Source organism: Balaenoptera acutorostrata, chromosome 19, assembly GCF_949987535.1.
Source record: "Balaenoptera acutorostrata chromosome 19, mBalAcu1.1, whole genome shotgun sequence".
Classification (NCBI taxonomy): Eukaryota; Metazoa; Chordata; class Mammalia; order Artiodactyla; family Balaenopteridae; genus Balaenoptera; species Balaenoptera acutorostrata.
In genome coordinates, this window is record NC_080082.1 from 36,654,278 (window position 1) to 36,680,779 (window position 26,502).

At 37.2% G+C, this 26,502-nt stretch overlaps 1 protein-coding gene across 4 annotated transcripts in view; it reads right to left on the reverse strand.

Annotated features, from left to right (window-relative positions):
• PHKB (phosphorylase kinase regulatory subunit beta) overlaps nt 1-26,502 on the reverse strand; it is a 194,881-nt gene that overhangs the window by 73,467 nt on the left and 94,912 nt on the right. For all 4 annotated transcript variants that reach the window (XM_057533263.1, XM_007167634.2, XM_007167636.3 and 1 more), the window contains 5 exons: nt 25,789-25,986; nt 23,274-23,331; nt 22,657-22,734; nt 13,474-13,632; nt 7,163-7,257 (listed from right to left, as the gene is read on the reverse strand). In XM_057533263.1, the coding sequence (XP_057389246.1) occupies nt 7,163-7,257; nt 13,474-13,632; nt 22,657-22,734; nt 23,274-23,331; nt 25,789-25,986 (588 nt within the window). The remainder of the gene's footprint in view (nt 1-7,162; nt 7,258-13,473; nt 13,633-22,656; nt 22,735-23,273; nt 23,332-25,788; nt 25,987-26,502) is intronic.

The following is a 26,502-nucleotide window of genomic DNA, read 5'->3' on the forward strand; positions in this document are numbered from 1 at the left end:
ACATAGAAAGGCAAATATTGCATGATTCCACTTATATGAGGTACCCTGAAGAGACAAATTCATAAAGACGGAAAGTAGAATAGAGGGTACCAGGAGCTGGAGGGAGGGGAGTAGAGGGAGTCATTGTATAATGGGTACAGAGTTTTTGCTGGGGATGATGAAAACGTTTTGGGTATAGATAGCAGTGATGGTTATGCAACATGGCAAATGTATTTAATGCCACTGAATTGTGCACTTATGAATGGTTAAAATGATAAATATCATGTAATGCATATATTACCACAATAATAAAAAAGAAAAAGATCACTCAGGAAATTCAACAAATGGTGCTCTGACAACTGGATATCTGCATACAAAGAGTGGAGCTGAATGCCTACCACATACCATGTACAAAAATTAACTCAAAATGGATCAGAGGCCTAAACGTAAGAGCTAAACCTATAAAATTATTAGAAGAAAACACAGGCAGAAATCTTTGTGACCCTGGATTAGACAATGGTTTCTTAGATATGACACCAAAAGCACAGCAAGAAAAAAAAAAAAGATAAATCAGACTTCATCAAAATGCAAATTGTCTGAGCTTCAAATGACACCGTCAAGAAATTGGAATAATATTTCACCAAATGGGAGGAAATATTTCAAAATAATAGAAGGAACTCATATGTAGAACACATAAAGAACTATTACAACACAATAATAAAAAAGACAAAGAACCCAATTTTAAAATGACCACAATATCTTAAAAGACATTCGCCCAAAGAGATACATATACATATCCCCAAAAATATATGAATAGATGCTCAATGACTTTAGTAACTAGAGTAACTAGGGCAATGCAAATCAAAACCACAATGATATACCACTTCTTATACACTAAAATGCTATAATCAAAAAGACAGATAATAACAAGTGTTGACAAGAATGTAGAGAAACTGGAACCCTCATACATTGCTGGTAGGAGTGCAAAATGGTGCAATCGCTTTGAAAAACAGCCTGCAGTCCTTCAAAATGTTAAACATAAAATTAGCATATGACTCAGCAATTCCATTATATCCAAGAAAAATGAAAACATGTCACACAAAAACTTGTACACAAAATTTCATGGCGGCATTAGTCACAATAGCCAAAAAGTGGAAACAACCCAGATGTCCATCACCAGATGGATGGATAAACAAAGTGGTATACACACACAACGAAATGGTATTTCGCCATAAAAGGACTAAAATACTGATACATACTACAACACTGATGAACTTTGAAAACATTATGCGGAGTGAAAAAATCTAGTCACAAAATACCACACATTATATGCTATACCCAGAACAGGAAAATCCATAGGCAGAAAGTAGATTAGTAGTTGCCTAGGGCTGGGGTAGGGAGAGAGAGAAAGGTTGAAGAAAGTGGAGAGTGACTGGCGTCATGAAAATATTCTAAAATTTATTGTGATGAATATACTAAAAACCATTGAATTGTACACTTTAAATTAGTGAATTGTATCAGATGTAAATTATATTTCAATAAAGCTTTTATTAAAAAATAAATGTTCAATAAATGATAGCAAATCTTATTTTTAAAAATTACAGAAAAAAAGACTATTCAAGGAACAGAAGAGATCTTAACTCTTAATTTTTATTCATAGAAAGACTTATGAAGATAAATTATCCATTAAAAAAAGGGGCAAGAAGGAACAAGATAGCCCGGACTCAGCTTTCCCTCCTGCTCTAAATACAATTATTTACCCTGGAAATAATTCAGTGGATAATGAGTCAAGGGCTCTGAGAGCTGGAAAGAAGGCAGTAGTGCTCGCTTCGGCAGCACATATACTAAAATTGGAAAGAAGGCAGTAGACTTGGCTGGCTAAGAACCAACCCCAGGACTTGAAGAATGGCAACGTGGTGAGATTCCTAAGATCCCATACACACTGGGCTGAGCACTGTAGAGGCCTGCAGCCTGAAACAACCATCAGGCACAGACAAAAAAATAAACACAAAAGCAACAAAAGTTTGTTCTCTCTGGCCAAAGGACTGGGAAACAAGAACCACAACAGCGACCAAGTGGGGAGATCCAACCCTAGTTCCTCTACTTGAGGTACTAGTTGGCCAATCTGCCTTCAGCAGCACCTTCAAAATCCTACTGGGCCCACCCAACCTCTGCTTTACAACCAGGGCACTTGATGGGCCAACACGACTGTAGCATCGGCAAAGAAGCCCCAGTGAACTGTCTTGACCCCTGCTCCACAAATCAGGCTTTAGCGGGCAGTTCAATTCATCTAGGATAGCAGCAGTAAAGCTCCAAGGGCCATCCCAACCCCCACTCCACAACTAGTGCACCAGCATGGAATTCTGAGCAGCCTACAGCAGCAGCTTCTCAGCAGTGCCAAGACTACCCAACCTCTGGGAAACCAGCAAGCGGGCCGATACACCTGCATCAGCTGAGTTTGTTATCTCCGGGCCGTCCACCCAGTGGCATAAGGAGACTTAGGTCAAGAGAAATGGCATATCTGTAGAAGAACACAAATTTGAATTGGCAAGGGACTTCTCGTCTGAAACTATGGAGGCCAGAAGAAGTACACAATCATTCTTAGTGCTGAAAGAAAACAACTGTCAATCAGGAATCCTGTATCTAATGAAAGTATCCTTCAGGAATGAAAAGGAAATAGACATTATTAGACAAAGGAAAACTAAGAAATTTGTTGCTAGAAGACCTACTCATAAATAATGTCTAAAGAAAGCTATGTGAGCAGATAGAAAATGACAACAGAAGGCAGGGACATTCAGAAAGTAAAGAACGATGAAATGGTAGAAGTTGGGATAAGCACAATATACTTTTTTTTTTTTTAACTATACTGCTTGGCATTTTATATTTGAATATTTTGCAATAATTTTAAATGGTCTATTAAAAAAGTAGTAATGCAAACCAGTATATGACAAACCAACAGCATGCACAAAAGATACAGAGTGTATATTACACGAATAAAAGTTCAAAAAGTCAGTCTTTATGATCACCTCCTCCCTTTCCCAGAACTAGCCAGTTTTGTATGATAAAACATGCACTCATAAATAGCTTATTTTATACAATATGATTATTCTTAACCCACCATTCTGTGATCTACCCTTTATTTTATGTTTACTGAGCATTTATTATAATCCACTTCTTGTGCCGTTTCATGTCAATTTACCACATTCTTTTTAATCCCTGCATAGGTTTATAATAATTTATTAGATCTGTCTCCCACTTCTTGATATTAATATGGTTTTTAATATTTAAAGGAGTTTTAAGCACAACAGACTTTTACCTCATGACTTTAAGGGTTACATTTACATTATTCAAATATTTAGAAAACAGATCTGGTTTTAAAAAAAAAAGAAAGGCTTTTCTGGAAATGGGGAAATTACAGACTAGTTAATACTACCAAATGTAACATAATGTAATTGCATTGTAATCTCCTCTATATTATTTCACTTTTTACAAAATGCATCTATGTAACTTTCATATGTAGTTAAAGGAAGAGAAACTGTATAGGCTTTTAAAGGATCCTCTCTGAAAAAGAGGCCAGGGTTTCAGGATGAAGGTTGTACTAAGAGTGGAGGCCTGGGAGTGGGTGAGGGTGAGTTGTGATATTAGGTCAGCAAATTGGCTGAGATCATAGTACAGGGATGGTTGGGAGAAATCTGGAGAAATTGTAAGATATAAGTGAAAAACACAGAAATGAGGTGACTGTATGAGGATATGGAATTTAGACTCTACCCTGTAGGCAGTAGAGCGTCATGGAAGGTTTTCAGGAAACAACATAAATGAATCCATACTTTATAAGATCATGTATTCTCAAGCACAGAGAATAAACAGGGGAGACTGAAGAGAGAGAGAGATTATTAAAACCATGCCATTGAGTAGTAATGAAGTCTGAGTGGTACATGGCAGTGGGGATAAATATGAAGAGACAAATGTAGATGCTACTTTGAAGGCAGAGCCAATAGGATAACCACCTGCATGTAAGAGCTACTGGCATGAGAAAGGAGTATTGAAGATGGTCCTTATCCAAGGTAGGGACTATGGAGAAAAGAGCTACTTTGAAGAGAGAAGATAAATTTGGCATTAGAAATGTTGGGTTTCATTTAAAAAACTTTTTAAACCACTTTATTGAGATATAATTTACATATAAAAAGCTGTACATATATAATGTATACAACTCAATGAGACGGAGTTACGTATACATCCAGAAATGTTGGGTTTTAAAGACTAGATTTGTGGAGAGACGATCACCAGGTAGTTGGAAATTCAAGTTTAAATATTAGGAAAGAGGTCAGAATTAGAGAAATAGATTTAGAGATATTTGCATAAGTCCACGATTTTCCATGACATACCTTCCTCCCACATATACCATCAAGCACACTCAAACAAACATTCAAGTTAAACCCTGAGAACCTCCTATATAACAGGTGTTACGGTACTATGACAGATACTGAAGCTACAAAAGTGAATAAAATATGGTCTCTGGTCTCTAGGAACATACATTCTAAGGTCTGCAAAAGTTTTCTTGTTTTCTCTTGGTCAAAATCTCACAATACTATAAAGTATATCTGCTACTGCTAACAATGCATTTCTTTCTACTCCTCTAAACTTTATTTATAAAAGGGAATTTTATTCTCCAAGTAACATCAAGAGAAAACAGTAACTTCTGACTAGTGAGACAGTAGTGAGGAGGGTCATCCCAGCTGATACCCTTTTCCAACCTCAGCCTTAATCCTGGATACAAAAGTACTTCCCTTTTCCAAAAATAAATTTGCTAAGGGTAATGTTAAGAAAATCAACAGCTGCTAATTCAGTCCTCAATGTTTTGGATTTGCAATGTGCCAATAGCCCCATGCACACTTGAAGGAGTGGACCTTTCTACAGTTCTGGCACACTCACAGCTCTCTGGTTTCCGGAAGACTTCCCTCTGCCATAACCCTTCTGTGAAGGAATAAGCTGGCCCAGCAGGCCTGGGTTGTTTAAATCTTGAAAATTCCCAAGAAAGGCATGCTTTCAGGATGGGCTTTCCGGCTTCTTGGAATGTTCTCTCCTTTTTTTGTAATAAACTGTAAGTGTTGAGTATAACAGCTTCTGAGTCCTGTGAGTCCTGGGGACCTCGGATACAACTTCCTTCGAAGTCAGGGATTTCTCTTGTTTCCAGGAAATGTCTGAACTTTACTATTCTACTCACTTTTTCTGACATTTGACAGGGTCAATCCCCACAGATCAGTTAATTTCAAGATCTGACCTGGTCAATCATGACTGAGAGGGCACGGACACCAGCATTTCAGGCAGAGGGCCCTATCTGACTTCCGTATTTCACCAAGCCAAGCCAGCTAGCCCCAACAATGGATATGGGCATGCCAGGTCTTGGCTACTGCTTAAATGGCTGAGAAAGTGGAAAAGGCACCTCACCATTTTATATACCACCACAACCAAGCTGCCAGTAGGGTGGGGTAATAACACCTCCCAGCAATTTTCTGCTGCCAATTTTTCCTATCATTTCCTTCTCAGAAACTATATACAATGCATGGATGTAATCCCAGCATGGCTGCAGGAGAGAAGCCCCTGTCCTGACCCTAGAGCAAGGCTCTTAGATAGGATGTGACTCTACCTGGGAGGTACATCACATAATTTAGTAGCAACATTAGAAAATGATTTCAATATAAAAAATATACCTAGAGTATATCTCTATAAAATTCACTCTCACTCACTTGTACTCTGCCATCTTGAGTGGGAGAGAAAGAGTTGCAAGAATATTGTATGTCAAAAATTACATATAACCCACAGCCCTCCTTACATGGGTCAAGCATGAAGTAAGTGTTTAAATGGTTGATTTTGTTAGCTGTGTGCTTTGATGTTCTCTGGTTCCTGCCCCCACACCTCAAACCTGTGACCAATAGGTCACTTTATATTCTAAGAAAAGGCCTTGAGATTTCATCACCCTAGAAGTGCATCACACATGCTATGTAAGTGATACACACTAGTCTTAAAATGGCTCGGAGTCACAGCACTAGGTAACATGAAGTTAAATATATTCCACTTTACTGACTGGTAAATATATTCCACTGAGATGAGTGGCAAATAAAGATAAAGGCCAAATCTTTGCCTTATATGGGAACTAATAGGCCAGTGTAAAATTTCTATCACATATTAACATAGGCATCTTATGTTCTTGAGAAAATCTTAACATTTATTTACAAATCTCCCAAAAGCTTCTCATCTATGAACCACTCAGAGTAACTCGATGTTTTGTTGAGGACCAGCAAAAGAAGCAGAGAAACAGTGTGATACTAATGATACTAATGAGGCTGGTTGGCTCTCCCTTTCTCTCGTCAAAACAAGCATTTATGTGTGTGTTTGTGTGTGTGTGTATGTGTTATACATATATTTTTAAAGTAAAAGGAGCATTTCAATTTTGTAAGCATATTTTCTGTAAATGCTGATGCTATTCTTATTAAATAAATTTAATAAGTGTGTGCTTGGAATCCCAGGCACACACTCAGGTTCATTCCCTTTCTCCTCAGGCAATTTCAACAATCCACACTACAGTTTCATTTTAACAGTACTCATTACTGGTATCATTTAATACATGAGGGTTTGCTCAAGTCAACATCAATCTTGGTGATCCTGCAAACACTTATTTTGTTGACACAACACAGTCTAAATCCATAGCTACTAAATGTAAAAAAAAAATTTTTAACTATTTCTTCACCCGACATGTTACCAAGTACTAAGAACAACTGTCTGTCACTCAGTCCTGTCACAGAGACACAGCACTGGATAGACATCAAGCGAGGGGCCTTTCATGGAACCCCACTCCCTTCAGTAATAGAGCCATCTCATCTGTCCCCATGCCACCCATACATACCGCATCTTCTCAAAGACATTTGACACCTTAAACACAACCACTGCGAAGGTGAAAATGTTTACCTGTGAGACATCTCGTGGGACACGTCTGACTCATACTTCCTCATTAACAAATAGCCCTTTACCACAGGTAAATCTTAACTAACCAGAAGACAGAAAAGCTTTGCCCTTAGAAGGAACAATAAAAACCCATTCAGAATAAAATTTCTTCTTCAATTAAGTGTTAAATGTCTGGATGAGTCAAAGTTATGAAATAAAATATCTTTATATATCTCTTTACCTGATTGGAAAACCTCATGCTCACATTACGTTGATTCTGTAGTGGGACATAACGCTGAACAGGATCAATGTCTTTAGGACTAATTAATCCATCAGCTGAAAAAAAAAAGGGAAATGACATGATCAAAAATGTATCTATACAACTGTAAACCAACTAGACCTAATAGATGTTTATAGAACACTCCATCCAACAAGAGCAGAATATACATCCTTCTCAATGCGCATGTAATATCTTTCATATGCTAGGCCATAAAAATAAGTGTCAGTAAATTTAAAAGGATTTAAATCATACAAAGTATATACTTCAACCACAATAGAAAGAAATACCAGAATTTAGAAATAGAATTCAAATAGAATTCTATTCAAATACAATAGAATTCTATTCAAATAGAATCAATTGAAATTGATTTCAACCACAATAGAAATCAATTAACAGAAAGAAGTTTTAGAAATTCACAAACATACTAAAATTAAACAACACACTCCTAAATAACCAATGGGTCAGAAAAGAAATGAAAAGGGAAATTAGAAAATACTTTCTAATGTACTTTCTGATGAGATGATTGAAAAAGAAGACACAACATACCAAAACTTAGGGGATTTAGGCAAAGCAATGCTCAGAGGGAAATTGACAACTGTAATTGCTTATATTAAAACAGAAAATTCTTGGGACTTCCCTGGTGGTGCAGTGGTTAAGAATCTGCCTGCCAATGCAGGGAACATGGATTTGATCCCCGGTCCGGGAAGATCCTACATGACACAGAGCAACTAAGCCCATGTGCCACAACTACTGAGCCTGTGTTCTAGAGCCCGGGAACCACAACTACTGAGCCCACGTGCCACAACTACTGAAGCCTGCGCGCCAAGAGCCCATGCTCCGCAACAAGAGAAGCCACTGCAATGAGAAGCCCGCACACTGCAACGAAGAGTAGCCCCTGCTTGCTGCAACTAGAGAAAACCCATGCGCGGCAACGAAGACCCAACGCAGCCATAAATAAATAAATAAATAAATTAATTAATTAAAAATAAATAAAACAGAAAATTCTCAAGTCTATAATCTATATTCCACATTAAGACAGCAGATGAAAAAGAGCTAACTAAATCCAAAGCAAGCAAGAGGAAGGAAATTAAGAGTGGAAATTAATGAAATAGAGTATAGAAAAGCAATACAGAATATAAATGAAACCAAGTAGATTCTTGAAAAACTCAAAAGTTGACAAACCTTTAGCTAGCCTGACCAAGAAATAAAGAAAGAAGACTCAAATTACTAAATCAGGAATGAAACTAGGAACATTACTACCAACCTTAAGGATTACAAGAGAATACTCTGAAAAAATGAATGCCAACAATTTAGATAACCTAGATGATATGGGCAAATTCCTAGAAATACATACATTACCAAAACTGACTCAAAGAGGAATAGAAAATATGAACAGATGTGTAACAAGTAGTGACTGAAACTTTCCACACAAAAAATGTTCAGGACCATGGGACTTCATTGATGAATTCTACCAAACAGTTAAAGAAGAATTAAAACCAATCTTTCACAAAATTTTCCAAAAAATAATAGATGCACACTTCTCAACTCATTCTAACAGGCCAGTATTACCTTAATACCAAAATCAAAGACACCGCAAGGGAAGAAAATCACAAATCAAAATCTTTTCTGAATATAGACACAAAACTACTCAACAAAAATACTAGCAAACCAAATCCAGTAACATATAAAAATGATTATATACCATGACCAAATGGGACTTACCCCACAAATGCAAGAATGGCTTAACCTCCCCAAATCAGTTACTGTAATACACCATACCAATTGAACAAAGGACATAAAAACTACGTGACCATCTCAGCAGACACAGAAAACACTTGACAAATTCAACATCCTTTCATGATAAAAGGCAGTCAACAAATTAGGGATAGACAGGAACTTCCTCATCCTGAAAAAGGGCATCTATGAAAAACCCATGGCTAATGTCACACTCAATGGTAAAAGATGGAATGCTTTACTCCAAAGATCAGGAGTCAAGACAATGATGTCTACTCTTGCCACTTTTATTCAACATTGTACTGGAGGTTCCAGTCACAGAAATTTGGCAAGAAAAAGTAATAAAAGGCATCCAGATTGAAAGGAAGAAGCTACAGTAATTAAGACAACATGGTTCTGGCATAAAGACAGAGATCAGTGGAACAGACTGATCCACTGATCAGTCCAGAAATAAACCGTTACATTATGGTCAACTGATTTTTGACAAGGGTGCCAAAACAATTCAACAGGGAAAAGAATAGTTTTTCCCCCCACACAAAGTACCAGGATAAGTGAATATACAAAGGCAAAAGAATGAAGCTGGACCTCTTCTTCACACCACCTACAAAAATAAATGCAAAATAGATTTAAAAAGTTAAATGTAATAGTTAAAAATGTAAAACTGTTAGAAGAAAATATAAGAGTAAATCTTTGTGACTATGTATTAGACAAAATTACATGAAAACATAAGTAACAAAAGAAAAAATGAGATAAATTGGACTCTGCCAAAGCGATAAGCTTTTGTGTCTTAAAGGACACCATCAAGAAAGCAAAATGACAGCCCACGGAATGCGAGAAAATATTTGCAAATCACATATCTTGTAGGGGACCTGTATCTTGAATATATAAAGAACTCTTGTAACTTAACAATAAAAAGACAAATAACCCAATTTAGAAATGGCCACAGTATCTGAATAGACATTTCTCCAAAGAAGATATACCAATAAGCACATGAAAAGATGCTCAACAACATGAGTCATTTGGGGAATGCTTATCAAAACCACAATGAGGTAACACCTCATACCCATTAGGATGGCTAATATCAAAAAACAGACAAGAATAAGGGTTGGAGAGGATGTAGAGAAATTAGAACCCTCATACACTCCTGGTTGGAAGGTAAAATGGCATAGCTACTTTGGAAAATAGTCTACAAGCGCTCCAAATGTTAAACACAGAGTTACCATATGACTCAGCAATTCCACCCCTAGGTATATACCCAAGGGAAATGAAAACATATGTCAAATGATAACTTGTTCATGAAAGTTTAGAGCAGCATTATTCATAATAGCCAAAAAGTGGAAACAACCCAAATGTCCATCACCTGATGAATGGATAAATCAAAGGTGGTATATCCATACAATGGAATGTTATTTTGCCATAAAAAGGAACGAAGTGCAGGAATTCCCCAGCGGCCCAGTGGTTAGGACTCCACGCTTCCACTGCAGGGGGCACAGGTTCAATCCTGGTAGGGGAACTAAGACCCCACATGCTGCGCGGTGCAGACAAAAAAAAAAAAAAGGGAACAAAGTGCTAATACATGGATGAAACTTGAAGACAGGCTAAGTGAAAAAAGTGAGTCATAAAGGCCATACATTATATGATTTGAGGTATATAAAATGTCCAGAATAGGTAAATCTACAGAAACAGAAAGTAGATTAATGATTGTCTAGTGCTAGGGGGAAGGATGAAGTGATTAGGGGTATGTGGGGAGAGACTGCTAAAGAGTATAGGGTTTTTTTTGGGGGGGAGTGTTGATGACAATATTCTAAAATTGACTGTGCTTATAGTTGCACAACTCTGTGAATACGCTAAAAAATATTGAACTGTAAACTTTAAATCGGTGAAATGTATGTAATTTTACCTCAATAAAGTTGTTCTACAATAAAAATAATGTATTTGCAGCTTCTAGGAAGAAAACTAGTTCAGTGAGGGAAGACAGTGCTTCCTAACACTAAATTCTAAAAGAGATTTCTGAGATGGAGCATTTTTTATGGGGCACTGACCAGAATGAGGGCAATGTCTTCAACTGTTGTTGTACTATAAGCATGGAAGCCCTTTTCACGTGGTAGTTCCTTGTTTATGATTTATTTACCTATTTTATAGCAAACACTGATTTTCTAAAAGTCTAAATTTTCTAAAGAAAAAAAATTACTGTAATAATTAACTATCTTCTAAGAACACAATGGGTAGTTCAGGCCTTGGGCCAGGAAACAGCATATTGAGTCTTTTTGCTCTAACATAAAAGTCACATAGTTTTGTCGCATAATTATTCACTAAGGCATACATAGAGCAAAATATTATTAAATTTCACCAATTACAAACTGGACTTAATTAGTGAAAGCCATATATTACAGAATATTTTTCAAGATTTACTGTTCTATTATGCTCATGTAATTCCAATTAATTGCCCACAAAATGTTGTTAAGCAGATATCCAACTGAGGCTCCTTAATGAATAAATAAGACTTTGTTAGTAAACGTGGTGTGTGGAATCTTAATAACATCCATAGAAGTTTGATGGTTCTTGGGCGGGGGACAGTTATACAATAGTCAAGAGCAACTAAATGATTCAATCTTCTGAGACCTTATTCATTTTAACCAGTGAGTTGTTAACCAGATGACACACAGCTAGGTCAGAGTGCTAATTAATATGCAGCATCTCTTTTTCTAGCAGAAGATAAGTATGTGGTTTCGTAGTCTGCAATACACCTACTCATGTCCTCTACTGCCTTTTTAGAAGTGCAGCAGGCAAAAGAGAAACTGTTTCTTTGAAGGCTCTTTCTTATTCAAAACGGTCATAAAACAGAGATGAAGGCATGACCTGGATTATTTCTGTTCACTCTGGTCTTAACATAAGAAAATGCTATCTACACTCAAAATTTGTCTACATTCAATACATTTATTTTGGAGTAAGGAAGGTCCAATGTTTTGTTACTGACTGATATTGTATTCAATCTTTTTTTTTTTTAAAGCTCAATCTGCTTATGTAGAATATGGTCAATTCTGCATTCCCAATTCATTAGCCTTGATTTTATCCAGAGGCTTTATTCAAATAGCAATCTTTCTAGCTGTATCAACCCCAAGCTGGATATACGGCAAAAAGCAGGATGAAGAAGGTTTAGATCTCAAATCCCATATCCCAGGTACCAGTTTTCAGTCTCAGACTCAAAGAAAAATTTCATCATGCTCATTCGTTTCCAAGTGTAGTATACAGAAACTTAAGATTCTGATGTGAAAATTCTTGTCCTTAGATAGGTTAACCACTCCTCTGCCAAAATATGTTTTATTTAGCTGATTATCAACAAGGCTTCTTTGTATTCATGCTAATAAGATGAAAATAAAATTCTAACCAGAGACAACCTTACAAACTTGGCTTGATTCTAAGAAAACTACCTTATGTATGTTATTTTTTTCTTTTGGAAAATCTTAAAGCAAAACCTGCGTAAATAATATCAACTCCTTATCAAAGAGCTGTCCCTTTAAAGAAGAAAATTTTCTACAGGTTCTTAAATTAGCATTAAGTATACATGGAGACGCAGAAAATATAGTTAGGAAATGAGCAAACTGAAAACAGCATTAACCTAATCTTCTCTTCTTTGAATAGCTTCTGTCTGCTCTTATATATCATTTGTGTAAAGCTTGAATTGGAAATCTGGACTTTGAAATATTCTTCCCTAATGGAATGTAAAAAGAACCAAAGATGATTATTCTTACAGCACAAACAAATTTAGCTTTTATGCAGTAATACTAAGAACAACAAAGACAATAACAGTATTTCACACAGTAAGCAGTTCTTTTAGTGCAGGTACAGTATTTACAGTCAGCTTGTTTCATAATCTGCTTGCCATAAAAGAATTCTGACTATTATGATAACCTTTTTGATGGAAATGCTAATAATATTAAAAATTTTAGCAAGGAATGGTACAGCAAGATGCATAATGCTTTTTTGTGTGCATTAAATTAACCTTCATTTCAATGTATCCAAAGATACTTCAGCTGAAGTTTTAGGAGAAGCTGAAAAACAATTCTTCAAAGAATTATGAATAATGGCTCCATTATGCCTCCACCTCACTGAGTAAACTGCCAACATGTATTTATTGGAAAGAAGAGAACTTTGAGACACCTGATTCCTTTTGACAAGTGGTTTACTAGAGGTATGACCAAGCATGCTTGTTATACTAAATCACAATTGTATTCCATTTATAAAAGAGACTCAAAGTTTCCATAGCCTTCTGCTAGCACCCTATCTACTAAGCTGAATGCAGCCCCAAATGATCATAGTGGTACCCACACCTATTTGACCTTCTTCCCAGAAACATCCATCATCATTCAGTGCAATAGACGTATTAATGTACTTTTCCATGCTAAGAAACTCCCCAAAGACCTCTTAACAGCATGAAACACCCAAACCCAAAAAGAATGTCAATGTCAACAAAGACATACTTATTTCTAAAGACTCGATAATAAGAAAAAAGACTGTTCCCAATCTTCTTCACTTACCCAGGAGTTTTGCGATGACATAAAGGGCTTGTCCCCAAAGAAACAGTTTTCCATCACGGCCACAGTTGCTAGGAAATCGCTTCTGACTACCAGGGTTTCTTTTTTCATATTCTACAAAATCAGCTGGCACAGAGTAGTACTTTGGTATGACAGGATAACCTATGGAGTTTAAAAATAAATATTTAAAATATAACAAATCCGTATCCTCCTCAAATTTTCCCTTCAAAAACTACAATGATTACAAAGCAGAAAGAGAGAAAGTTGTCCAATAGGATAGGAAAATTTGAGTCTTTTCAGAAATTCCCAGTGAAAAATGTGGGAAAAGCTTCTTTACTTTAAAACTAATTTGACAGGATACGTTATATGTTAGCCAACAATGTGTACATAATCTCTCTTTTAACAACATTTAACACCTTCAAATGAATCAATAAATATACAGTATGCAAATATGTAGAGTCATAGAAGAAGCTATTTTTAATAGGATTAGTCTGTGGAAGCTTTACAAATGAGATACTGTGTAATCTTAAATGAAGAATTATAACCCTGAGCGATTGCTTAGAGCAAAGAAATCCCCATTTTAAACATTAAGCCCATTATCTACTATTCAAAATCACTGAAGAGAAAAAAAAATCCATCTTCCCCCTGTGACCAACTCATTTAAAAATATTTCTTGGTAGAAACTAAAAATTATTTTAAGACTAGAATCTTTGTGGATGATGTAAAGGGAGAAAAACCAACATTCTAATACAGTGCTACAGAAGACTTTTTGTAATATCATCCCCACTGAACTTAATTTGTCTAGTAATACTACACAGATTTCCCTAAAATTTGCTTCTTTCTTCACGCATCAATCAATAGTGATATTTGTGTCTAAAACCAGTGAAAAGGTCTATGATACACAGAGAATAGTCTGAACATCACTCTTTCAACATAATGAAGCCTAAAGTGTGATACACAGACTACCACCTCAATGCATCAATGATCTACCACTGAATACTAAAAGATCTGATTCAAGGGATTTTAAATATATTCATTACAACATTCATTACATTATTTCTCATATTGGACAAGTGGTTATTTGGAGCATAGAGACAAAAAACTGGTTTTAAACATTAATATTTATTTGAAATTCAATGTTTATCCATAAACATTTTGCTACTATAACATTACAAGGATTTTAAAGGGTGAGCATATAGCATAAAGTATTTACTCTAAGATACTGTGGAAAACCCTAAAGAATATCATAAACTTCGTGTGAGACAGGAATAGGGCCCACTGCTGTGATTGCCAGTTTGTGCATCATGTCTGTAAGACCACCCATTTTTTTTTTTTTAATCAACACACCATAATTTTTAACTTTCAGATAAATAGGTCGTCAAAGCTGTTCACTCATGAGAATATTTTATTATTTTACTAATACTTCCAAACACCAAAGATATCTGGAACGTCTCCTTTGGAATTCTTTCGAGAATTAGTTTTCTAGCCATACGAAAAAACTCAGTTATGTTCCTTTATGGCCCTTGCTGGTGTTCAACTGAAACCAATATATTACTTGTAAGTCTGGACCTTTTGACCATTTCTAAAATATTAAATCCATCCTCAAAGGATGACATTTTAGAACCATGGCAGACATTCAAATTAATGTGCAAAAAGCCCTGAAAACATCTCCAAAGAGGAGGTCAAAATATTCTTGGCAATGGTAGTACCCTTAGGCTAGGGCAGAGCCTTCCCAAGTGGCCCTCTGAAGGGGGCAGCACTCATTTCTGGTGACAGGATAAAAATTAGTCACTTTATATTATTGTCACATTACATACAGTGAAGGAGTATTACAGTAGGTAATAGATGAAGAACCTCTGCCCACCTGGCAAACTACTGTGTAGTAACTATAGCCATGACCACTTAAAATTCATCTCCCTCTCCATCACCTTGCCTAATGAACTCCTTTCATAAAAACAAGTTTATTATAACAAATTAAGAGATTAATCTTTCTAATTCGTTTGCAGCCCCGGTCATTTTTTCATTTGAATATAAATTATTCTATTTAGAAAGGAATTATTTATACATTTCAAAGGAACATTAAGGGAATACTGGTAGAAAGAATTTCTTGAAAAAGCATTCCTGGGGGCGCTTCAAGATGGTGCAGGACTAAGACGTGGAGATCACCTTCCTCCCCACAAATACATCAAAAATACATCTACATGTGGAACAACTCCTACAGAACACCTACTGAACGTTGGCAGAAGACCTCAGACTTCCCCAAAGACAAGAAACTCCCCATGTACCTGGGTAGGGCAAAAGAAAAAAGAAAAAACAGAGACAAAAGAATAGGGATGGAACTTGCACCTCAGGGAGGGAGCTGTGAAGGAGGAAGTTTCCACACACTAGGAAGCCCTTTCACTGGTGGAGACGGGGGGTTGCGGGGGGAAGCTTCAGAGCCATGGAGGAGAGCGCAGCAACAGGGGTGCAGAGGGCAAAGCGGAGAGATTCCCAAGCAGAGGATCACTGCCAACTGGCACTCACCAGCCTGAGAGGCTTGTCTGCTCACCCCCCAGGAAGGGTGGGGGCTGGGAGCTGAGGCTCCTGCTTCAGAGGTCAGACCTCAGGGAGAGGACTGGGGTTGGCTGCGTGAACACAGCCTGAGGGGGGCTACTGCCCCACAGCTAGATGAGAAGGAGTCTGGGAAAAAGTCTGGAACTGCCCTTAAGGGTGCGTGAGGAGAGGGGATTCAGAGCACCACCTAAACAAGCTTCAGAGACAGGTGCAAGCCGTGACTATCAGTGCAGACACCAGAGATGGGCATGAAACGATAACACTGCTACAGCAGCCACCAAGAAGCCTGTGTGCAAGCACAGGTCACTATCCACACCTCCCCCCACCAGAAGCCTGTGCAGCCCGCCACTGCCAGGGTCCCATGATCCAGGGACAACTTCCCAGGGAGAACGCATGGTGCACCCCAGGCTGTTGCAACATCCTGCTGGCCTCGGCCGCCACAGGCTCACCCCGCATTCCGTACCCCTCCCTCTCCTCAGCCTAAGTGAGCCAGAGCCCCCTAATCAGCTGCTACGTTAACGCCCTCCTGTCTGGGAGGGGAAAAGATGCCCTCAGGCAACCTACATGCAGAGGCGGGACCAAAACCAAAGCTGAAGCCCAGGAGCTGTGTGAACAAAGAAGAAAAAGGGAAATTTCTCCCTGCAGCCTCAGGAGCAGCGGATTAAATCCCCACAGTCAACTTGATGAACCCTGCATCCATGGAATACCTAAATAGACAACGAATCATCCCAAAATTCAGGTGGTACACTTTGGGAGCAACTGTACAATTAGGGTTTGCTGTCTGCAACTGACTTGTTTCTGATTTTTATGCTTACCCCAGTATAGTTTTTAGCGCTACATATCATGGGTGGATTTGTTTATTGGTTGGGTCGCTCTCTTCCTTTTTTTTTAAATTACTTTAAAAAAATATTTTTATTTTAATATTTTTAAATATTAATTTATCTATCTATCTATTTATTTATTTATTTAAATTTTCTTTCTTTTTTTCTCATATTCTTCTGAGCCGTGTGGCTGACAGGATCTTGGTGCTCTGGCCTGGTGTCAGGCCTGAGCCTCTGAGGTGGGAGAGCTGAGTTCAGGACATTGGACCACCAGAGACCTCCTGACCCCACGTAATATCAATCGGCAAGAGCTATCCCAGAGATCTCCGTCTCAACGCTAACACCCAGCTCCACTAACAGCCAGCAAGCTCCAGTGCTGGACACCCCATACCAAATTAGCAAGACAGGAACACAACCCCACCCATTAGCAAAGAGGCTGCCTAAAACCATCCTAAGTTCACAGACACCCCAAAACACACCACCGAACACAGCCCTGCCCACAGGAAACACAAGATCCAGCCCCACCCACCAAAACACAGGCACCAGTCCCCTCCACCAGGAAGCCTACACAAGCCCCTGAACCAACCTTACCCACTGGGGGCAGACATCAAAAGCAATGGGAACTAAAAACCTGCAGCCTGCAAAAAGGACACCCCAAACACAGTAAGTTAAACAAAATGAGAAGACAGAGCAATATGCAGCAGATGAAGGAGCAAGGCAAAAACCCACCAGACCAAACAAATGAAGAGGAAATAGGCAGTCTAACTGAAAAAGAATTCAGAGTAATGATAGTAAAGATGATCCAAAATCGTGGAAATAGAATGGAGAAAATATAGGAAACGTTTAACAAGGACCTACAAGAACTAAAGAGCAAACAAACAACGATGAACAACACAATAAATGAAATAAAAAATTCTCTAGAAGGAATCCATAGCAGAAACACTGAGGCAGAAGAACGGATAAGAGACCTGGAAGATAAAATAGTGGAAATAACTACTGCAGACCAGAATAAAGAAAAAGCAATGAAAAGAATTGAGGACAGTCTCAGAAACCTCTGGGACAGCGTTAAATGCACCAACATTCAAATTATAGGGGTCCCAGAAGAAGAAGAGAAAAAGAAAGGGACTGAGAAAATATTTGAAGAGATTATAGTTGAAAACTTCCCTAACATGGGAAGGGAAATAGCCACCCAAGTCCAGGAAGCGCAGAGTCCCAAACAGGATAAATCCAAGGAGAAACACGCCAAGACATATTACTCAAACTATCAAAAATTAAATACAAAGAAAAAATATTAAAAGCAGCAAGGAAAGAGCAACAAATAACACACAAGGGAAACCCCATAAGGTTAACAGCTGATCTTTCAGCAGAAACTGCAAGCCAGAAAGGAGTGGCAGGACATATTTAAAGTGATGAAAGGGAAAAACCTACAACCAAGATTACTCTACCTCACAAGGATCTCATTCAGATTCGATGGAGAAATTAAAACCTTTACAGACAAGCAAAAGCTAAGAGAATTCAGCACCACCAAACCAGCTTTACAACAAATGCTAAAGGAACTTCTCTAGGCAGGAAACACAAGAGAAGGAAAAGACCTACAGTAACAAACCAAAACAATTAAGAAAATGGTAATAGGAACATACATATCGATAATTACCTTAAATGTAAATTGATTAAATTCTCCAACCAAAAGACATAGACTGGCTGAATGTATACAAAAACAAGACCCATATATATGCTGTCTACAAGAGACCCACTTCAGACCTAGGAACACATACAGATTGAAAGTGAGAGGATGGAAAAAGATATTCCATGCAAATGGAAATCAAAAGAAACCTGGAGTAGCAATTCTCATATCAGACAAAATAGACTTTAAAATAAAGACTGTTACAAGAGACAAAGAAGGACACTACATAATGATCAAGGTGTCAATCCAAGAATAAGATATAACAATTGTAAATATTTAGGCAACCAATATAGGAGCACCTCAAGACATAAGTCAAGTGCTAACAGCCATACGAGGGGAAATTGACAGTAACACAATCATAGTAGGGGACTTTAACACCCCACTTTCACCAATGGACAGATCATCCAAACTGAAAATAAATAAGGAAACACAAGCTTTAAATGATACATTAAGCAAGATGGACTTAATAGATATTTATAGGACATTCCATCCAAAAACAACAGAATACACTTTCTTCTCAAGTGCTCATGGAACATTCTCCAGGATAGATCATATCTTGGGTCACAAATCAAGCCTTGGTAAATTTTAAAAAATTGAAATCATATCAGGAATCTTTTCCAACCACAACGCTATGAGACTAGATATCGATTACAGGAAAAAATTTGTAAAAAATACAAACACATGGAAGCTAAACAATACACTACTAAATAACTAAGAGATCACTGAAGAAATCAAAGAGGCAATCAAAAAAACCTATAAACAAATGACAATGAAAATACTACAACCCAAAACACATGGGATGCATCAAAAGCAGTTCTAAGAGGGAAGTTTATAGAAATACAATCCTACCTCAAGAAACAAGAAACATCTCAAATAAACAACCTAACCTTACACCAAAGCAATTAGAGAAAGAAGAACAAAAAAACCCCAAAGTTAGCAGAAGGAAAGAAATCATAAAGATCAGATCAGAAGTAAACACAAAACAAATGAAGGAAATGATAGCAAATATCAATAAAACTAAAAGCTGGTTCTTTGAGACGATAAACAAAATTGATAAACCATTAGCTAGATGCATCAAGAAAAAAAGGGAGAAGACTCAAATCAACAGACTTCGAAATGAAAAAGGAGAAGTAACAACTGACACTGCAGAAAAACAAAGGATCATGAGAGATAACTACAACCAACTCTATGCCAATAAAATGGACAACCTGGAAGAAATGGACAAATTCTTAGAAAAGCACAACCTTCTGAGACTGAGCCAGGAAGAAATAGAAAATATAAACAGACCAATCACAAGCACTGAAAGTGAGGCTGTGATTAAAAATCTTCCAACAAACAAAAGCCCAGGACCAGATGGCTTCACAGGCGAATTCTATCAGATATTTAGAAAAGAGCTAACACGTTTCCTTCTGAAACTTTTCCAAAATATAGCAGAGGGAGGACACTCTGAAACTCATTCTACAAGGCCACCATCACCGATACCAAAACGAGACAAAGCTGTCACAAAAAAAGAAAACTACAGGCCAATATCACTGATGAACATAGATGCAAAAACCCTCAACAAAATACTAGCAAACAGAATCCAACAGCACATTAAAAGATCATACACCATGATCAAGTGGGGTTTATCCCAGGAATGCAAGGATTCTTCAATATATGCAAATCAATCAATGTGATACACCATATTTACAAATTGAAGGAGAGAAACCATATGATGATCTCAATAGATGTAGAAAAAGCTTTCGACAAAATTCAACACCCATTTACGAGAAAAACTCTCCAGAAAGTGGGCACAGAGGGAACCTACTTCAACATAATAAAGGACATATATGACAAACATACAGCCTGCATCGTTCTCAGCCGTGAAAAACTGAAACCATTTCCTCTAAGATCAGGTACAAGACAAGGTTGCCCAATCTGACCACTATTATTCAACATAGTTTTGGAAGTTTTAGCCACAGCAATCAGAGAAGAAAAATAAATAAAAGGAATCCAAATCAGAAAAGAAGAAGTAAAACTGTCACTGTTTACAGATGACATGATACTATACATAGAGAATCCCAAAGATGCTACCAGAAAACCACTAGAGCTAATCAATGAATTTGGTAAAGTAGCAGGATACAAAATTAACGCACAGAAATCTCTTGCATTCTTATACACTAGTGATGAAAAATCTGAAAGAGAAATTAAGGAAACACTCCCATTTACCACTGCAACTAAAAGAATAAAACACCTCGGAATAAACCTACCTAAGGAGACAAAAGACCTGTATGCAGAAACCTATAAGAAACTGATGAAAGAAATTAAAGATGATACAAACAGATGGAGAGATGTTCCATGTTCTTGGACTGGAAGAAGCAACATTGTGAAAATGACTCTACTACCCAAAGCAATCTACAGATTCAATGCAATCCCTATCAAACTACCAATGGCATTTTTCACGGAACTAGAACAAAAATTTCACAATTTGTATGGAAACACAAAAGACCCCAAATAGCAAAGCAATCTTGAGAAAGAAAAACGGAGCTGGAGGAATCAGGCTCCCTGTCTTCAGACTATACTATAAAGCTACAGTAATCAAGACAGTATGGTACTGGCACAAAAACAGAAATATAGCTCAATGGAACAGGAAACAAAGCCCAGAGATAAACCCACGCACATATGGTCACCTTATCTTTGATAAAGCAGGCAAGAATACACAATGGAGAAAAGACAGCCTCTTTAATAACTGGTGCTGGGAAAACTGGACAGCTATATGTAAAAGAATGAAATTAGAACACTCCCTAACACCATACACAAAAATAAGCTCAAAATGGATCAAAGACTTAAATGTAAGGCCAGACACTTAGAGGAAAACATAGGAAGAACACTCTTTGACATAAATCACAGCAAGATCCTTTTTGACCCACCTCCTAGAAAAATGGAAATAAAAACAAAAATAAGCAAATGGGACCTAATGAAACTTAAAAGCTTAAAAGCACAGCAAAGGAAACCATAAACAAGACAAAAAGAGAACCCTCAGAATGGGAGAAAATATTTGCAAACGAAGCAACTGACAGAGGATTAATCTCCAAAATATACAAGCAGCTCATGCAGCTTACTATCAAAAAAACAAACAACTCAATCCAAAAATGGGCAGAAGACCTAAATAGACATTTCTACAAAGAAGATATACAGATTGCCAACAGACACATGGAAGAATGCTCAACATCACTAATCATTAGAGAAATGCAAATCAAAACTACAATGAGGTATTACCTCACATCGGTCAGAATGGCCATCATCAAAAAATCTACAAATAATAAATGCTGGAGAGGGTGTGGAGAAAAGGGAATCTTACTGCACTTTTGGTGGGAATATAAATTGATACAGCCACTATGGAAAACAGTATGGAGGTTCCTTAAAAAAACTAAAAATAGAACTACCCTATGACCCAGCAATCCCACTACTGGGCATATACCCTGAGAAAACCATAATTCAGAAAGAGTCATGTACCACAGATTTCACTGAAGCACTGTTTACAATAGCCAGGACATGGAAGCAAGCTAAGTGTCCATTGACAGGTGAACGGATAAAGAAGATGTGGCATATATGTACAATGGAATATTACTCAGCCATAAAAAGAAATGATATTGAGTTATTTGTAGTGAGGTGGAAGGACCTAGAGTCTGTCATACAGAGTAAAGTAAGTGAGAAAAAGAAAAACAAATATGGTATGCTAACACATATATATGGACTCTAAAAAAAAAAAAGGTTCTGATGAACCTAGGGGAAGGATAGGAATAAAGATGCAGATGTAGAGAATGGACTTGAGGACACGGGGAGGGGGAAGGGTAAGATGGGACGAAGTGAGAGACTTGCATTTACATATATACGCTACCAAATGTAAAATAGATAGCTAGTGGGAAACAGCCGCATAGCACAGGGTGATCAGCTCTGTGCTTTGTGACCACCTAGAGGGGTGGGATAGGGAGGGCAGGAGGGAGACGCAAGAAGGAGGGGATATGGGGATATATGTATACATACAGCTGATTCGGTTTGTTATACAGCAGAAACTAACAGAACATTTTAAAGCAATTATATTCCAATAAAGATGGAAAAAAAAAAAAAAGGAAAAGCATACTACACCTTCTGTTGTCTGATGAAGTACTGGAGTCAGAAGATCCTGATATTCTTTTACTTGCTTGGGTTTGCCTCTAAAAACACCTAAAATGTAAAATATAAAATCCGATAGCATTTGAGCTAAATAAGCACCACAGAAATTTTACCTTAGAAAAAAATTTACCCAATTGTAATTATTCTGGTATTTTTCTATGTAAATAATAAACAAAGGTAATGCAAATAAATGCATATGATAGTTTTCCAAGAAATTGATTTGAGAAATGTTAGCATTTAGAATTGAAAACTGAATTTTAATTGAAATTTCTCTATGCTTAAGTATAAATATTATAGACATTCACAATGTCACAAATTACAGTATTCATAATTTGTATTCACAAAAGTTCTTCTTTGTAAATATGAAAATATATTTGTATCATTTTAAAAATACTTCAAAGTATTTTAAAATTCTTTAAATGATGTAACATTAACTCAGAAAGCAGAAAAGTAGCATATAAAAATGCAGAGTAGTTAACATCAATAAGTGCAATCTATTTTGCTAGCTGAAAGGAGTCATATTTTATTTCTTTTCTTCTTTAAACTAGTTATATCCTACAGTTTAAATTTCAGGAGAAAAGTTCACTCACCATCAATCATCATGTAAAGGAAAAATATGGGGAATTCACATTCAATTCCATCAAATAGCTAAAACAGAAAATAAAATATTAAAAAATTTCACCAACAATAATTTAGAACATGTATATTAGAGTAATTATATTAATTAGAACACTTACATCATTAGAATATACATACATAAAAATTTATTTATTGTAATAACAAAACTGGACTGATTTTATAAGTAGTTTCGTTGTTCTTTAAAAAAGTTTTTCTCAGCATTCTTATTATTCAAAACCTCATTCATTTAATCCATCACAGAGTAGTCATTCATTCAATAAATATTTACTAAGTATTTAGTAATGCCTGGCATCAGCTAGACAGAGGGCTATGAAGACAAAAAGATAGAGAACCTGCTGTAGTGGGGAGACAGGCATGTAAATAAACAATTGCAGTATGTTACAAAATGTCTATACATGGTATATATATCAAGAACCATGGGCATGAAGCATCTGAGCCTGCCCAGGGCGTCAGGAAAGGGTTTATAGGAAAGGAGATGCTTCAACTAATGCTTGATGGATTTCTCTGGGGAGATGAGCTAAGGGAACTCCATACAGAGAAGACAACAGTACAAACTAGAAATGCGTTAAAGAACAAAATACGTTAAAGAAACTCACAGCAATTCAGTATTCCTGGAACAAGCAAGGAAGAAGCAGTGAAAGCTGAAGTCTAACAGGTGGGCCAGAACAGCCAGATCAGGGAGGGCCTGAGAAGTCAGGCTGAGAGACAAAAACTTTGATCTGAAAGTGACAGGGTACCACTGAAGAGGATCAAATTTACTTGCTAGATGAATAGCTGGCAGTACTGAAGAGGGTTATAGGATAAGAAAAAAGGAGACCAACTGTAAGGCTGCTGGGAACAATCCAAAGAGAAAGGATGTTAGCCTAAATCGATGTTTCTCAACTTCAGCACTACTGACATTTTGGGCCAAATAGTTCTTTGCTGTGGGGGTTGTCCTGTGCACTGTGGGACAGTTAGTAGCATCCCTGGATTCTACCTTCCAGATGCCAGTAGCACCCACCAAGGTGTAACAACAAAAAATTTCTTCAAATATTGTCAAATGTCCCCTGCGGAGCAAAATCATTCCTGGCTGTGGATCACTCGCCTAAACGAAGCAGTTAATAGAGACGAAGGGACAGTTTTTAAGATTTAAAGGTAGTTAAATTTGCCAGACTTGGTGAGTGACATAGAAGGCTGAGTGAGAGGGAAGAGCCTAGGATGAATCTCAGGTTTGGGGCTTGGGCAGAAGGGTGAGGTGATCATAGGCAGACTGCAGCGCCTTCTAGTGAGGATGTCCAAAAGGCAGCTGGACACGTGGTAGGGCACTCAGGGGTGGAAGTATGAGTTACGGATAGAAATGTGGGATTAACAGTGATTGCTAGAGCTATGATTGCATGAATAGCATGAAAAGAGAATAGGACTGAAGATGGATTCCAGGAGACAAGCAAAGGATAAAGGGAGGCAGAAGAAGAGGAACCTGCAAAGGAGACTAAGAAAGATAGTGAGAGAACTAAGCAGAGACTTAGGAAGAGAATGGAGTCACAGAAAATGGAGGAGAACCTCCCGAGAGAGAACTTACTTAAGACACTCAAATGCCAATGAGAGGTTCAGTGAAATAAAGTTAGAAAGGCATCCACAATGATCCAGTGACATAAACGGAGTGAAGCCAACACAGCTACTGGGAAGTGTTGGGGACAGGAGCCAGATTATAAGGTAAAGGAGTAAGTGGAAGGCAAACAAGGAGCCACAACTAGAACACACCATGGTCTTCAGAAGTGTGATGACAAAGAGAGAGGCAATGGGAGGCAGATAGGGAGGGGTTTGGGGTTTTTTAAAATAATTTTCAACCTATCCCATTAAAGCAAAGTCTTCAGCAATGTGGATGGATGCTTACTTTTTTGGGGGGTGTTACAGTTTTCTGGGCAGCTTAAAAACAGCTAGAATAAACTTAGATATAGGATATGTATGTATATTTGAAATATAAAATCTTTAAAACCAAATATTTAGAGGAGTATATTTCAGAGGGAAGTGTCTAAGTGAAACAGAAAAAAGAGCATTTGCTTAAAGATTGATAATTCAATCACAAATAGATATTTTCTATTATATTAGACAAATGGTATACAGTAGGCAGGCAAAATACTGAAAGTGCAATAGAAAAATTACTCACCCAATGACTCAACATGGCCCAATGTGAGCAAATAGGCCTCAACAGCTAACACTTACCGAGTGCTTACTATGTGCCAAGTACCGTTCTAAGCACTTTTATATATATTAACTGATTTAATTCTCAAAAAAACCTTACTAATAGTAGGTACTAACATTATTTTATCAATGAAGAATATTAAACACAGAGAGCTTAATTAACTTGCCCAAGGTCTGACAGCTAATAAGTGGCAGAGCCAGAATTCAAACCGAAGAAGTCTGCCTCCTGAATCAGTACTTTTGAACATTCTATTATGCTATCTGACATGGGATATTTTTTGATACCTTAATTTCAGCTGGTCTGTAGTAGCGTCTGTTAGGATCTTCCAGTGATGTTCTATACCCATCTCTCAAGAAACGCTTAAATCCATATTTTCCTTTTAATTTTCTAACCACTTTATCAAGTGTTTGGCTAAACAGAACTTCATCATCCAAGGCAAATGCAGGATAACTGATGCAGGGGAGCAGGGCAGCATCTGTGTTCTGGGGGCAATAAGAAAAAGAAGGGAAAGTAAGTGTCTGTCATCATATGATCAACACAGCCCAAAGAGAATCACAGAGATGAAAAGCCACTAAGGTTATTTAACTGACAGTGAGACTGCTGTGCTCCAAGGGACAGACAGATGTTTATATGGCATGGTTTAGTGAACCTTACAGAGGAGATAAAACTTCATTCAATGATAAGGAGTATTTTCAAGGTTCAACACTGGACTCAAACTTTAGTACATTATTTCAGTCATTGTGTAAAAATTTAACACCACTAATTAGTCATTACAACTAGTCTGTCGTAACAATTTGTTTATAATAGTGAAAACCAGAAAACAATCTAAAGGTCCAACAATTAGCTGAGTAAATCAGCAGCCATTAAAATTTATATTATAGAAATGTTTACTAATATGGAAACACGTCCATTCAAAGAAACAGGTTAGCAAGCATTATGAACAATATTCCTCCAGTTTTGTAAAATAAAAATATTATATGTGCACATAAAAATACATG